This window comes from Penaeus vannamei, chromosome 34 (assembly GCF_042767895.1).
Source record: "Penaeus vannamei isolate JL-2024 chromosome 34, ASM4276789v1, whole genome shotgun sequence".
Classification (NCBI taxonomy): Eukaryota; Metazoa; Arthropoda; class Malacostraca; order Decapoda; family Penaeidae; genus Penaeus; species Penaeus vannamei.
Window position 1 is genome coordinate 5529151 of NC_091582.1, and position 12500 is coordinate 5541650.

The 12500-nt window shown below is 40.7% G+C and overlaps 2 protein-coding genes across 2 annotated transcripts in view; both read right to left on the reverse strand.

Moving 5' to 3' along the window:
• LOC113819611 (receptor-type guanylate cyclase Gyc76C-like) overlaps positions 1–12500 on the reverse strand; it is a gene marked incomplete in the record, with an annotated part of 271750 nt that overhangs the window by 232599 nt on the left and 26651 nt on the right.
• On the reverse strand, positions 7812–8360 carry LOC138859204 (uncharacterized). The gene has a single exon (XM_070113407.1). It carries the CDS (start codon positions 8358–8360, stop codon positions 7812–7814), a length of 549 nt encoding a protein of 182 aa, XP_069969508.1.

A 12500-nucleotide genomic window follows, 5' to 3' on the forward strand; every position in this document is an offset into this window, starting at 1 on the left:
CCTGCGTACAGCCCCGCCCCGCCCATACCTCCACCCCATCCCCCGCCCCATCAATAGACGACATGCTGGGTCACAGGTCATGGAAGGTCACGGCAGACCTGTTTATCTGGGTCAGGACACCTCCCACGCCCTCTCTACGCCCTCCCTCCCTCCCTTATATTCATTTCTTTCTCTCTATGTTTGTCTCTGTCCGTCTCCCTCTGTGGCTCTCTCTCTCTCTCTCTCTCTCTCTCTCTCTCTCTCTCTCTTTCTCTCTCTCTCTCTCTCTCTCTCTCTCTCTCTCTCTCTCTCTCTCTCTCCCTCCTTCCTTCTCCCTTTCTTAACCTCTTCCCCCCTCCCTTTACCTCTCTTCCTCCCTCCTACCCACCCTCCCTCTTTCTACCCACCTCCCCTCCCTACCTACCTAACTCCCTTTACCTCTCCCTCCCTCCCTCCCTCCTACCCACTCTCTCTAAACGTTAATCTTCCTCCTTCCTCTCCACACTACCTTCAGTAATTCTCCTTTTCATCTGGGAACAAACAAAGAGAGAAATAAAAATACAGAAAAAAAATCTCGCACACATTTGCGACTAAAATTCTCTTTGGAATTTCAAACGACACTTTTATCTTTTTCTTTTCTGCCTTATTGGACGGCAACACATGCAACATATTCTCTGATCTTTTTTTTTTAAACTTCATTTTTTCTTGCTCACTAACGACTCTTAATTAAGCGTAAACATAGTGCACGCGCGTGTTTTTTTCGATAGAGAGGAAAAAACAACGAAAAGGTGGAAAGTCAGAGAGGAGTTAATAATCTGTCTCTGTCTGTGTATGCCTGTCTATCTCTCCTTCTCCTTCTCCTTCTCTCTCTCTTTCTCTCTCTCTCTCTCTCTCTCTCTCTCTCTCTCTCTCTCTCTCTCTCTCTCTCTCTCTCTCTCTCTCTCTCTCTGTATGTCGGTCGGTTTGCTTCTCTCTCTATGCCTCTGTCTATTTGTCTGTCTGTCTGTATGTCTCTCCCTCTATGCGCGCGCGCGCGCGTGTGTGTATGTGGACAGAGATAGTAGAAAATGGAGAGTGGTCATCATTCTAATACACATCAGAGTGATGACTCAAATTTGAATGGTTTATAATAACAATAATAATAATAATAATAATAATAATAATAATAATAATAATAATAATAATAATAATAATAAAAACAATAATAATAATAATAATAATAATAATAATAATAATATTAATAATAACAAAAAAAAATAATAACATTACTACTACTACAAACAACAAACAACAAACAAACCGATAAACAACAGAGGAAGAACAAGAAGAACATAAGAATAACAGAAGAAAACAATAACTTCAGAACAGCTGACATCCGGGACACTGAGAAAACTTCATATCCAAAATAAACCTTTTCTACATTTAGTCTAGACAGTGATAGTGATTAGGATAATGAGGGTTATTAACACCTCATCATCATCTTCATCATCATCACCATTATCTTCATTTTCATCAACACCATCATCATCATCTTCATCATGATCATCATCTTCATCATTATCACCATCATCACCACTATCACCATGATGATCATCACCACCATCATCATCACCATTATCTTCATCTTCATCCCCACCATCATCTTCATCATGATCACCACCATCACCATCACCATCATCACCATAAACACATCATCGCGAAACTAGCACTGTCATTATCCTCACCCCATGACAACCTACACCAACGCCCGTGTCATTCTCCTCATTATTCTCCATTATCCTCATTTTCCCCTCCTGGTCACCCCCCTCACCCCTCCCCCTCCTTCTCATTACCCCCTCTCTCCCTCTCCCCCCAACTCTTCATCACCCCACCCCCCACCCCTCCTCTCTCCCCCACCTCCTTTTCATCACCCCCCTTCCCTCTCCCTCCTTCACCTTCCTTCTGATTACCCCCTACCCCCCTCATTCTCCCCGCCTCTTTTCCTCATCAACCCCACCCTTCCCCTTCCCCCCTCTCCCTCACTCTCCTTCACATCACCCCCATCAGCCCCCCTCCCCACCTCCTCCTCATCCCCACCACCACCCCTCCCCCATCCCCTACCTCCTCCCCATCACTCCCTCCCCGTCGCCCTAACCCCTCCCAATAAGTCCCTCCCCCTCCTGTCGCCCTGGTTCCCCATACCTGTTCATCCTCCGCTGCTCTGACCACGCCTATTTTCGCACCTCGTTATTTTAATTCTTCTTCTCTCTATTCCTCTCTTTCTATCCTTCTATATTTTCCCTCCTTTATATAATTTGTCATTTTTATTCGCACTTCGTTATTCTTATTCTTATTCTCTTTCCGTTATTCTATATTTTTCCCTCCTTTATATGTCTTTTTTATTCGCACTTCGTTCTTCTTATAATTATTCTCTTTCCATCATTCTATATTTTTATCTTTACCCCCTCCTTTATTTCCTTTGCCTTGTTTACATTTTCGGCGTTCGTTTATACAACTTTTTGCTTATGGCTTCCGCTTCGCTAAAAAAGATAATCATTTACGCATTCGAACGCAAATATTCGTACGTGTGTCTGTTTTCACGCGAGCCAGCGAGTGTGTGTGTGTGTGTGTGTGTGTGTGTGTGTGTGTGTGTGTGTGTGTGTGTGTGTGTGTGTGTGTGTGTGTGTGTGTATGTGTGTGTGTGTGTACGTGTGTGTGTGTACGTGTGTGTGTGTACGTGTGTGTGTGTGTGTACGTGTGTGTGTGTGTGTACGTGTGTGTGTGTGTGTGTGTGTGTGTGTGTGTGTGTGTGTGTGTGTGTGTGTGTGTGTGTGTGTGTGTGTGTGTGTGTGTGTGTGTGTGTGTGTGTGTGTGTGTGCATATATAATAATGATATTAATAATAATGACAATGATAATAATAACAATAACAACAACAACACCAACAACAATAAAAAAAATAATAATAACAATACCCACAGCAAATATAACAATAAAAAATAAATAATAACAATAATAGTAACAATCAGTAATGGCATCAACTACAATAAAAAACAACAACAACAACAACCATACCATTACCATCCAACCTATTCAAATACTCAAACAAATAAATAAGCAGAAATCTCCCACTCCCCCCCACCCACCCCCACCCCAGTGGTCCTGCCGCGGGGTCACCGAGAAACGAATTCTTTAGAGAAAAGGACCTCAGCCAAAAAAACAGGTCACTTGGCCTGTGGTTCTTCTTAGGCCGCCATGTTATTTTTACGGTATTAATTATACATTATTTTTATTATTATAATTATCATTATTATCATTTTATCATTATTATTATCATTATTATTACTATTACTATCATTTCATCATCCTTATTATGATTACTATTACTATTATTATTATTATTATTATTATTATTATTATTACTATCATTGCTATTATTATTATCATCATTATCATATTATTATTAATATTATCATTATCACCACCATCATTATCATCACAATCATCATGATCTTCATCATCATTACTATCATTATTACTCACAATGAGCGTTTCTTGTAAGTTGTTACATATGTCTAACAGATATGGAATTTATTGTAAATCTTCAAAGATTCTAGTGATAAAAAAAAAAAAATAGCGGTATCTGGTTAAATTGATAAGTCAATCTACTGTACGTGAAATGAGCGAAGCAATGGATGGAGATGCGTGTATCAAATTAAATTCATTGTGAAAATTTCCTTACTTATCGAGAAAAGAGGATGTAATGAATAAACTATAACAGTATTTAAAAAAGAATTACAAAAAATAATAACACATACGCCAATCTTGATAAAATAGTTTACCTAAAAGATCACACTAAACATACCTCATACATATGCTATTCTTTTCAAATACTAATGTCACATAAGCCTATCATAATATCACAGTTTACAAATATATTGCAAAAACATTGTAAAAATACAATATAGTCATATAATCCTACCGTATTACAATTTACAAAATAGTAAAATCACTCTATAACATACTTCAGATACATCTATAAATATATTACCTAAAACAAAATATATATTATCTAAAACAGGAGATATATTACCTAAAACAGAATATAAATTACCTAAAGCAGAATATATATTACCTAAAACAGAAGATATATTACCTAAAGCAGAATATATATTATCTAAAACAGGAGATATATTACCTAAAACAGGAGATATATTACCTACATCAGAAGATATATTACCTAAACCAGAAGATACATTCCCTAAAACAAACCATATATTACCTAAAACAGAAGATATATTACCTAAATCAACACGATATATTACCTAAAACAGATAAGTTACCCAAAAACAGAGGACAACCTACCTAAAACAGACAATACACCACCTAAAACAGACGAAACACTACCCAAATCAGACACTACATTACCTAAAAATAAACACGGCGATATATAAAAAAAAAACTTAAAACTCACGAATCTTGCACCAGCGTCCCATCTCAACATCTGCAACCGTTCTCCGCAATTGCAAGGGAAATTGGCGAGCGGCGAAACCCCCGATGCAACAAGCTGTCTCAAGTTACTTCCAAGTTGCTGCCTTTGATTAAAAACTTCCTTTGAAAAAAAAGTTCGTGCCCCTTTATCTTTATATTTCTTTATCTTTATCTCTTTATTTACATTTCTTTATCTTTATCTCTATATTTATATTTCTTTATTTCTATCTCTATATTTATATTCCTTAATCTTTATCTCTATATTTACATTTCTTCATCTCTATCTCTATATTTATATTCCTTAATCTTTATCTCTATATCTATATTTCTTTATCTCTATCTCTATATTTATATTCCTTAATCTTTATCTCTATATTTATATTTCTTTATTTCTATCTCTATCTTTACATTTCTTAATCTTTATCTCTATATTTACATTTCTGTATTTCTATCTCTACATTTATATTCCTTAATCTTTATCTCTATATTTATATTTCTTTATTTCTATCTCCATCTTTACATTTCTTTATCTTTATCTCTAAATTTCCATTTCTTTATTTCTATCTCTATATTTATATTCCTTAATCTTTATCTCTATATTTACGTTTCTTTATTTCTATCTCTATATTTATATTCCTTAATCTTTATCTCTATATTTACATTTCTTTATCTATATTTCTACATTTATCTATATTTCTTTAACTTTTTCCTTACCTATAATTTTATTCCTACCATTATATTTCTTCATATACACCTTCATATCTATCTATCTTTATACTCCTTTATCTCCATCTTTATCTTCATATTTTCTTTCATCCTTATCATCAAATTTATATCTACCTTTATCTTCCGCCCTCCCTCTCCCTTGCAATAAGATCCCGCATGCACGAGGTAAAATATCTGCAACTGTTATCCAACGCTCCCTCTCCTGCACATGTCATTACGAGAACTTATCAGCCAATAGCAATGAATGCATTTATCTTTTCTCGTTATGATTCCTTTGTTATTATCATCAATATGTTTATCATTATACCAGTATCGTCAGCAGTATAATCATTGTAACGTTATCATTAACGGTATTATCATTATAACATTATTATTAACGGTATTATCATTACATTGTTATCATTACTGTCAATCTCGTTATTATCAAAATTTCTATCGATACATCATTATGATTACTGTATTATAAGTACTATAATTATCAACATCATCATGTTATTAATATGATAGTCATCGTCAATATCAGCAGCAGCAGCACTATAATTAATCTAATTATATAATCATCACTATCATCATTGTTATCATTATCACTATCATCATCGTTATCACCACCATTATTCCTACCATATCACCATCATGGCATTAACATCACCACCACAATCATGACATTAACATCACCAAATTCCTTACATTATCATCACCATAATAATTACATTAACATCACCACCATATTTCTTACATTAACAACACCACCACCTCTCCCTCTCCCTCCATCCCTTTCTTTCTTTCTTTCTTTCTTTCTTTCTTTCTTCCTTTCTCTCTCTCTCTCTCTCTCTCTCTCTCTCTCTCTCTCTCTCTCTCTCTCTCTCTCTCTCTCTCTCTCTCTCTCTTCTCTCTCTCTCTCCCTCCTCTCCCTCTCCCTCTCTTCCTCCCCTGCCGCGGCCCTGCTCTCGTGAACACCCCCTCCTGAAGGGTCTCTCTCCTCAACCCTTTTCCTTTGCAATTATCGAGTTGATTAGCCACACAATTGCCAGCCAGAGTTCAAACTGTTTTGCAATAAAGGGACCCTCAAAACACACTTTTTTCTCTCTCCCTCTTTTTGTTTTTTGTTTTTACCTCTTTCTAACTCAAATGACACGTGGAGCATCGAGTTTTAAGTCAAAGAGGGTGTGTGGGATTCGTGGATATGTGGATATTTTGCCATTTCATGTTCGTGTCATGTCTGGATATCTATCCTATCGGCACTACCATGTCTAAATACAAAAATATATATATATATATGCTGAGAATCTACCACCATACTCACAGCACTAAAATGCCTAGAGCAAGAAAATACATTTGCATACGTAACCACCATACTTCACAAAAAATTACAAAACGTCACACACAAATCTATAAATACCACGCACAGCTTCTCAGTGACCCCGAATTTCTCGTACAAAAGCGTGCTTGATCTTCCTCTCGGGCCAAGAGAACCGACTCACTTGGCAAGAAACGCTGCATCGACGACCAAACGACGCTCATTTGTTTTATTTTCGTCTGATTCACTCTCCTTCATTTATACGAGCGGTGCGACCGGTCTCTCTCTCTCTCTCTATCTCTCTCTGTCTCTGTCTCTGTTTCTGTTTCTGTCTCTGTCTCTGTCTCTGTCTCTCTCTCTCTCTCTCTCTCTCTCTCTCTCTCTCTCAACGTGTCAAAAAAGTTTCTCTCTCTCTCTCTCTCTCTCTCTCTCTCTCTCTCTCTCTCCTCTCCCTCTCTCTCTCTCCCTCTCTCTCTCTCCCTCTCTCTCTCCCCCTCTCTCTCTCCCCCCCTCTCTCTCTCCCTCTCTCTTTCCCCCTCTCCCTCTCTCCCTCTCTCTCTCCCTCTCCTCTCTCTCCCTCTCTCTCTCTCCCTCTCTCTCTCTCCCCTCTCTCCTCTCTCTCTCTCAAAACATTGTCAAAAAGTTTCTCTCTCTCTCTCTCTCTCTCTCTCTCTCTCTCCCTGTCTCTGTCTAGGTCTGTCTGTCTGTCTCTCTCTCTCTCTGTGCGTGTGTATACGTGTGTGTGTGTGCGTGTGTGTGTGTGTGTGCGTGTGTGTGTGTGTGTGTGTGTGTGTGTGTGTGTGTGTGTGTGTGTGTGTGTGTGTGTGTGAATGAGTGAGTGAACGAGTGAGTGAGTGAACGAGTGAGTGAGTAAGTGTGTGTATGTGTGTGAATGAGTGAGTGAATGAGTGTGAATGAATGCATAAATAAATTAATGAATGAGTGACTGGGTGGGTGGATCGGCAAGATGATGAATGAGTGATCCCGAGAGAATGAACGTATCACTCTGTGGAAGCGCGTGATTGTGAGTGAGAACGGGTGAATACGAGGGGATGAACGAGTGCGAGACTAAAAATGAGAGTGAGAGTAAGAATGAGAGTGAGTGAGAGCGAGAGCGAGAGAGAAAGCGTGAATGTGCAAGTGTGGGCGTTTTTATCACTTTAATTTCATTATCAACCTTGACATTACTTTTACTGTTGCCATATTTATAATAATCATCATGACGTCACGATGCTGCTGATTATAGATATAAAAATAGATATTATAACAATCATAATATATATGATTATCAGCACAATCACTCATCACTCACTATAAATATTGGTAATATCAGTATATAGTTATAGAAGAGGTAGTGGTAGCGATGATGTGTTGGTTATGATGATAGTGTTGTGTTGGTGGTGATGGTGTTGTGTTGGTGGTGGTGATGGTGAGGGTGTTGTGTTGATGATGGGGTGTTGGTTGTGATGATGTGTTGTCCTGGTGGTGATGAGGGTGTTGTGTAGGTGGTGGTGATGGTGAGGTGTTGGTTGTGATGATAGTGTTGTATTGGTGGTGATGAGGGTGTTGTGTTGGTGGTGGTGATGGTGAGGTGTTGGTTGTGATGATAGTGTTGTGTTGGTTATGATGATGGCGTTGTGTTGGTGGTGGTGATGAGGGTGTTGTGTTGGTGGTGGTGATGGTGAGGTGTTGGTTGTGATGATAGTGTTGTGTTGGTTATGATGATAGCGTTGTGTTGATGGTGTTGTGTTGGTGATGATGGTGTTGTGTTGCTGGTGGTGATGTTGTGTTGGTGGTGATGGTGAGGTGTTGGTTATGATGATAGCGTTGTGTTGGTGGTGGTGATGGTGTTGTGTTGGTGGTGATGATGTGGTGCTGTTGCAGTGCATCTGCTGTAATGATGGTGTTGTCGGGTTATGGTGATGTTGCGTCGATGGCAGTGACGGTGTTGAGGTGATGTAGCGGTATCACCACCATCATGATTGTCCTCATCACACGCCGCCCTCGTCATCACCACAAGCAGCGCGGGGCAAGCAAGCGCAGAGGAATGCGCCCACGACGACCAACAGCAGAGTTTGACATCATCAGCAGGCGCTCTCGCTCTCTCGCTCTCTCTCTCTCTCTCTCTCTCTCTCTCTCTCTCTCTCTCTTTCTCTCTCTCTTTCTCTCTCTCGTTCTCTCTCTCTCTCCCTCTGTCTGTCTGTCTCTGTCTCTGTCTCTGTCTGTCTCTCTCTTTCTTTCTTTCTTTCTCTCTCTCTCTCTCTCTCTCTCTCTCTCTCTCTCTCTCTCCGATCGCTCACTCTCTCCCTCTCTGCTCGCTCTCTTTCTCTCGCTCTCTCTCTCGCTCTCGCTCTCGCTCGCTCTCGCTTCGCTCTCGCTCTCTCTCTCTCTCTCTATCTCTCTCTTTGTGTCTGTCTGTCTTTACGATACGTCTGTGCTGTCTCGTGCCTCTCTCTGTCTCTCTCTCTCTTTCTCTCTTTGTCTGTCTGTCTGTCTCTCACTCTCTCTCTCTCTTTGCCCCTCTGTCTCTCTCTCACTCTCTCTCTGCCCCCCTCCCCCCCTTCTCTCTCTCACTCTCTTTCTCTGTCTGTTTGTCTGTCTGTCTGTCTCTCTCTCCCCCCCCCCCTCTCTCTCTCTCTCTCCCCCCCTCTCTCTCTCTCTCTCTCCCACTCTCTCTCTCTCTCTCTCTCTCTCTTTCTCTCTCTCTCTCTCTCTCCCAGCCCCCGACCCAGCACGAAAACGAAAAAAAATTATCAAGTTCGTTTATTTACTACAATTCGCCGAGACAGCATGAATTAAACAATGGAAGCAACGGAGAGGAAAGGAGACGGAGAGAGGAAATTGAGGAGAGGTGCGAAGGAAAGGGGGAGAAGAGGGAGACGAAAGAAAGGGAGAAGAGAGGAGATGAGAGGAGAGGAAAGGAGAGGAGAGAAGAGGAGAGAAGAGAGAGAGGCAGAGGTGAGGAAAGGAAACAAAAGAAAGGAGAGGGAGAGGGAGAGATGAAGGGAGGAAAGGAGAAGAGAGGTGAGGTGAAAAGAAAAGAGGTGAAGACAAGAAAGGAGATAAGGAGAAGGAGAAAGAGAGGGACACTACGTGAGAGGGAGGAGGATGGGACAAGGATAGAATGAGATAATGAGATAATTGCGGGAAAGAGAAGAGGGAGAGAAAGGGAAGAAAAATTGAGAGAAAAGTACACAGAGAGAGGGAAAGGAAAAAAGAACTAGGAGAAAGAAAAGTGGGAGAAGAGAGGAGAGACATGAAAGAAAGAGCGAGAGAAAAGGAGAGAGAGGGAAAAGAAAAAAGGACAATTGCGGGAATGCAAAGGAGAAGAAAGGAAAGAACCGAAAGAAAAAGCGAGAGAAAACGAGACTGAAATGGAAAAGGAAAAATGTAGAATTGCGGAAAAAGAAGGAGGAGAGAGAGAAGTGAAAAAGCGAGGAAGAAGCAACAAAGTTCAAGTGTGCTTTGAACACGATTTTTTCCTCCTTCCGTCTTTTAGTTTCTTTTCCTCTCTCTTATTTTTCACTTTTGCTCGACCCTCTTTCTTTCCACGTTCTCAACTTGACTTCTCAAATTGTTTTTATTTTATTTACTCTCCATTCATTCGTTTATTGCATCTATTTTTACTTTATGCATATATTTTCCTCTCATTTTTTCCTTCATCGTATCTCCTCTCTCCTTCTCCCCATGCTTTCCCTTTTCCCCCTTTCATTCTTCCTTTTCCGCAATTCTTCATCTTCTGCTTCTCCTTCTCTTTTATAAAACTCTGTTGCTTCCTCCCTCCTTTCTTTTTTTTTACTTCTCCCCTCTATTTTCTCTCTTTTTCTAACTACTATCCTCTTCTCTTCTCCTTCTCCTCCCTTCCTTCTCTCCCCCTCCCTCTCTTACTCCCCTCTCTTCTATCCTTCCTCTTCCCCTCTCCTTCCCCCTTCCCTCCCTTACTCCCTTCTCCCTCCCTTCCTTCCTCCCTCCATCCCCCCTCCCTCTCCCTCTCCCTCTCCCTCTCCCTCTCCTTCTTCCTCCCTCTCCTCCCTCCCCCTCTCCCTCGCCCCTCCCTCTCCCTCTCCTTCTTCCTCCCCCCTCCCCCCCTCCCTCTCTCCCTCCCTCCCTCCCTCCCTCCCTCTCCCTCCCCCCCTGGACATCAGCCAAGACCAGCAGCAGAGTCGATCACGTGACGTCTTTGAATCAGTCATATTTAAAGGGCGATCACTGATGGTTTCTTGCCCAAGTCACGGGGGAGGGAGGGATGTGAGGAGGAGGTGGTGGAGGGGGGAGGTGGTGGAGATGTGGAGGTAAGGGAGGTGGGGAAGAGGTAAGGGAGAGGGGGGAGGGAAGGTGGTGGAGGGAGGAGGAGAGAAATGGCGAGGGAGTGAGGTAGGGGAGGTGGGGGGAGGGGGAGGAGAGAGAGGTAAGGAAGGGGAGAGGGGATGTAGGCGAGGTGGAGGGACGGGGAGGTCCTGGTGAGAGGCAGGATGGAGGGGAGAGGTGGGGGAGGAGGAGGAAGAGAAGGAAAAGCAGAAAGAGAGGGAGGAGGAGAAGGAGGAGAAAGTTGAGGATGTAGGGAGGTGGAGGAGAGAGGAGGGAGAGGGGAGGTGGGGAAGGAGGAGGAGAAGGAAAAACAGGAGGAGAAGGCGAAGAGGAGGAGAAGAGGAGAGAAGAAGGAGAAGAAAAACAAGAAAAAAGAAGGAAGAGGCTAGATAGAGAGAGGAACGAGAAACAGAAGACAGACGATATGGGAGAAGACATCAAAAACCATCCCCACAGAGACAGAACACGATCATAAAAAAAGATGAAAAAAAAATAATAATTCCCAGAAATTGGAGAGCGTCTGTTGCAGGGGAGTCATCTGCCGCTGCCGGTGCAACACGGGGAAAAAAGCCATGATTGCAAAGGGAGTGATGGTGTTGCAGGTGAACGGAAGTGACACGAATGCACCAAAGCAACAACAAATACATATGCATGCAACGGCCTGCCACGAACACCAACCAGAATGTCTGATGGTAAATAGTGGAAACTGAGGTCGTATAGTATAGTAGTAGTAGTGATAGTAAAAATAATAAAATGATAATATATATAATGGTGATATCAGTAATAACAATAATAATAATAGTAATAATGATAATAATAATAATGATAATAATAATAATAATAATAATAATAATAATAATAATAATAATAATAATAATAATAATAATAATAACAGCATTAATAATAATAGCAATAACAATAACAACAACAACAACAACAATAATAATAACAATAACAGCAACAACAACAACAATAATAATAATAATAATAATAATAATAATAATAATAATAACAATAATAATAATAATAACAACAGCAACAACAATAATAAGGGCAATAAAAAATAACCCAATAATAATGAGATTACTGCTGCCTTTGTTCATAACAAATACAACATACAACAAAACAAAACGGTAAAACGTAAAAAAAAAACAACAACAGAGAAACGACAACAAAAGGGTAAAGAAAAGAGAGAAGAGAGAACACGAGAGAAGAGAGAGCGCGGGGGTCGTACTCAAGTCGTATCTCTATTCATTCTCTCTTCAGGGGTCGTTCTCTCCTCTAATAACCTCTCTTAAGGAGTCGTTTCCTCTACCGATTCCCCTTCTTAAGTCGTCATCTCCTCTGTAGATTCTCAAGAAAAGGGAATCGGCAGAGAAGACGACCCCTCAAGCAAGAAAATCAACGGACAGACAAAAGCAAAACGAACGACCATCCACACTCGTTGCATAACGACCCGTATCCTTCATCTCAGCTCAGCGTCCTTGTTGTCTTCTCTTCCTTCGAAATTCCTGAAGAGGATACGAAGGAAGGAGAGGAATCTGGAATATTTTTTTTTCGACGAATATGGCATAGGCCTATCTTCCTCATGTATTCAGAGTAAGGCGAATGTATTCATTTATTCATTGCAATTAGTATTTTAAATATGCTGTCATTCGAGGTCGTAATCAGGTTTGGCATTATCGATACTGTGTTTATCATTTTCATTATCATTATCCTCA

What these genes read in the sequence shown, in the direction of transcription:
- LOC138859204 (XM_070113407.1), bottom strand. Translation starts at nt 8,360, where the DNA reads ATGCACTGCAACAGCACCACATCATCACCACCAACACAACACCATCAC.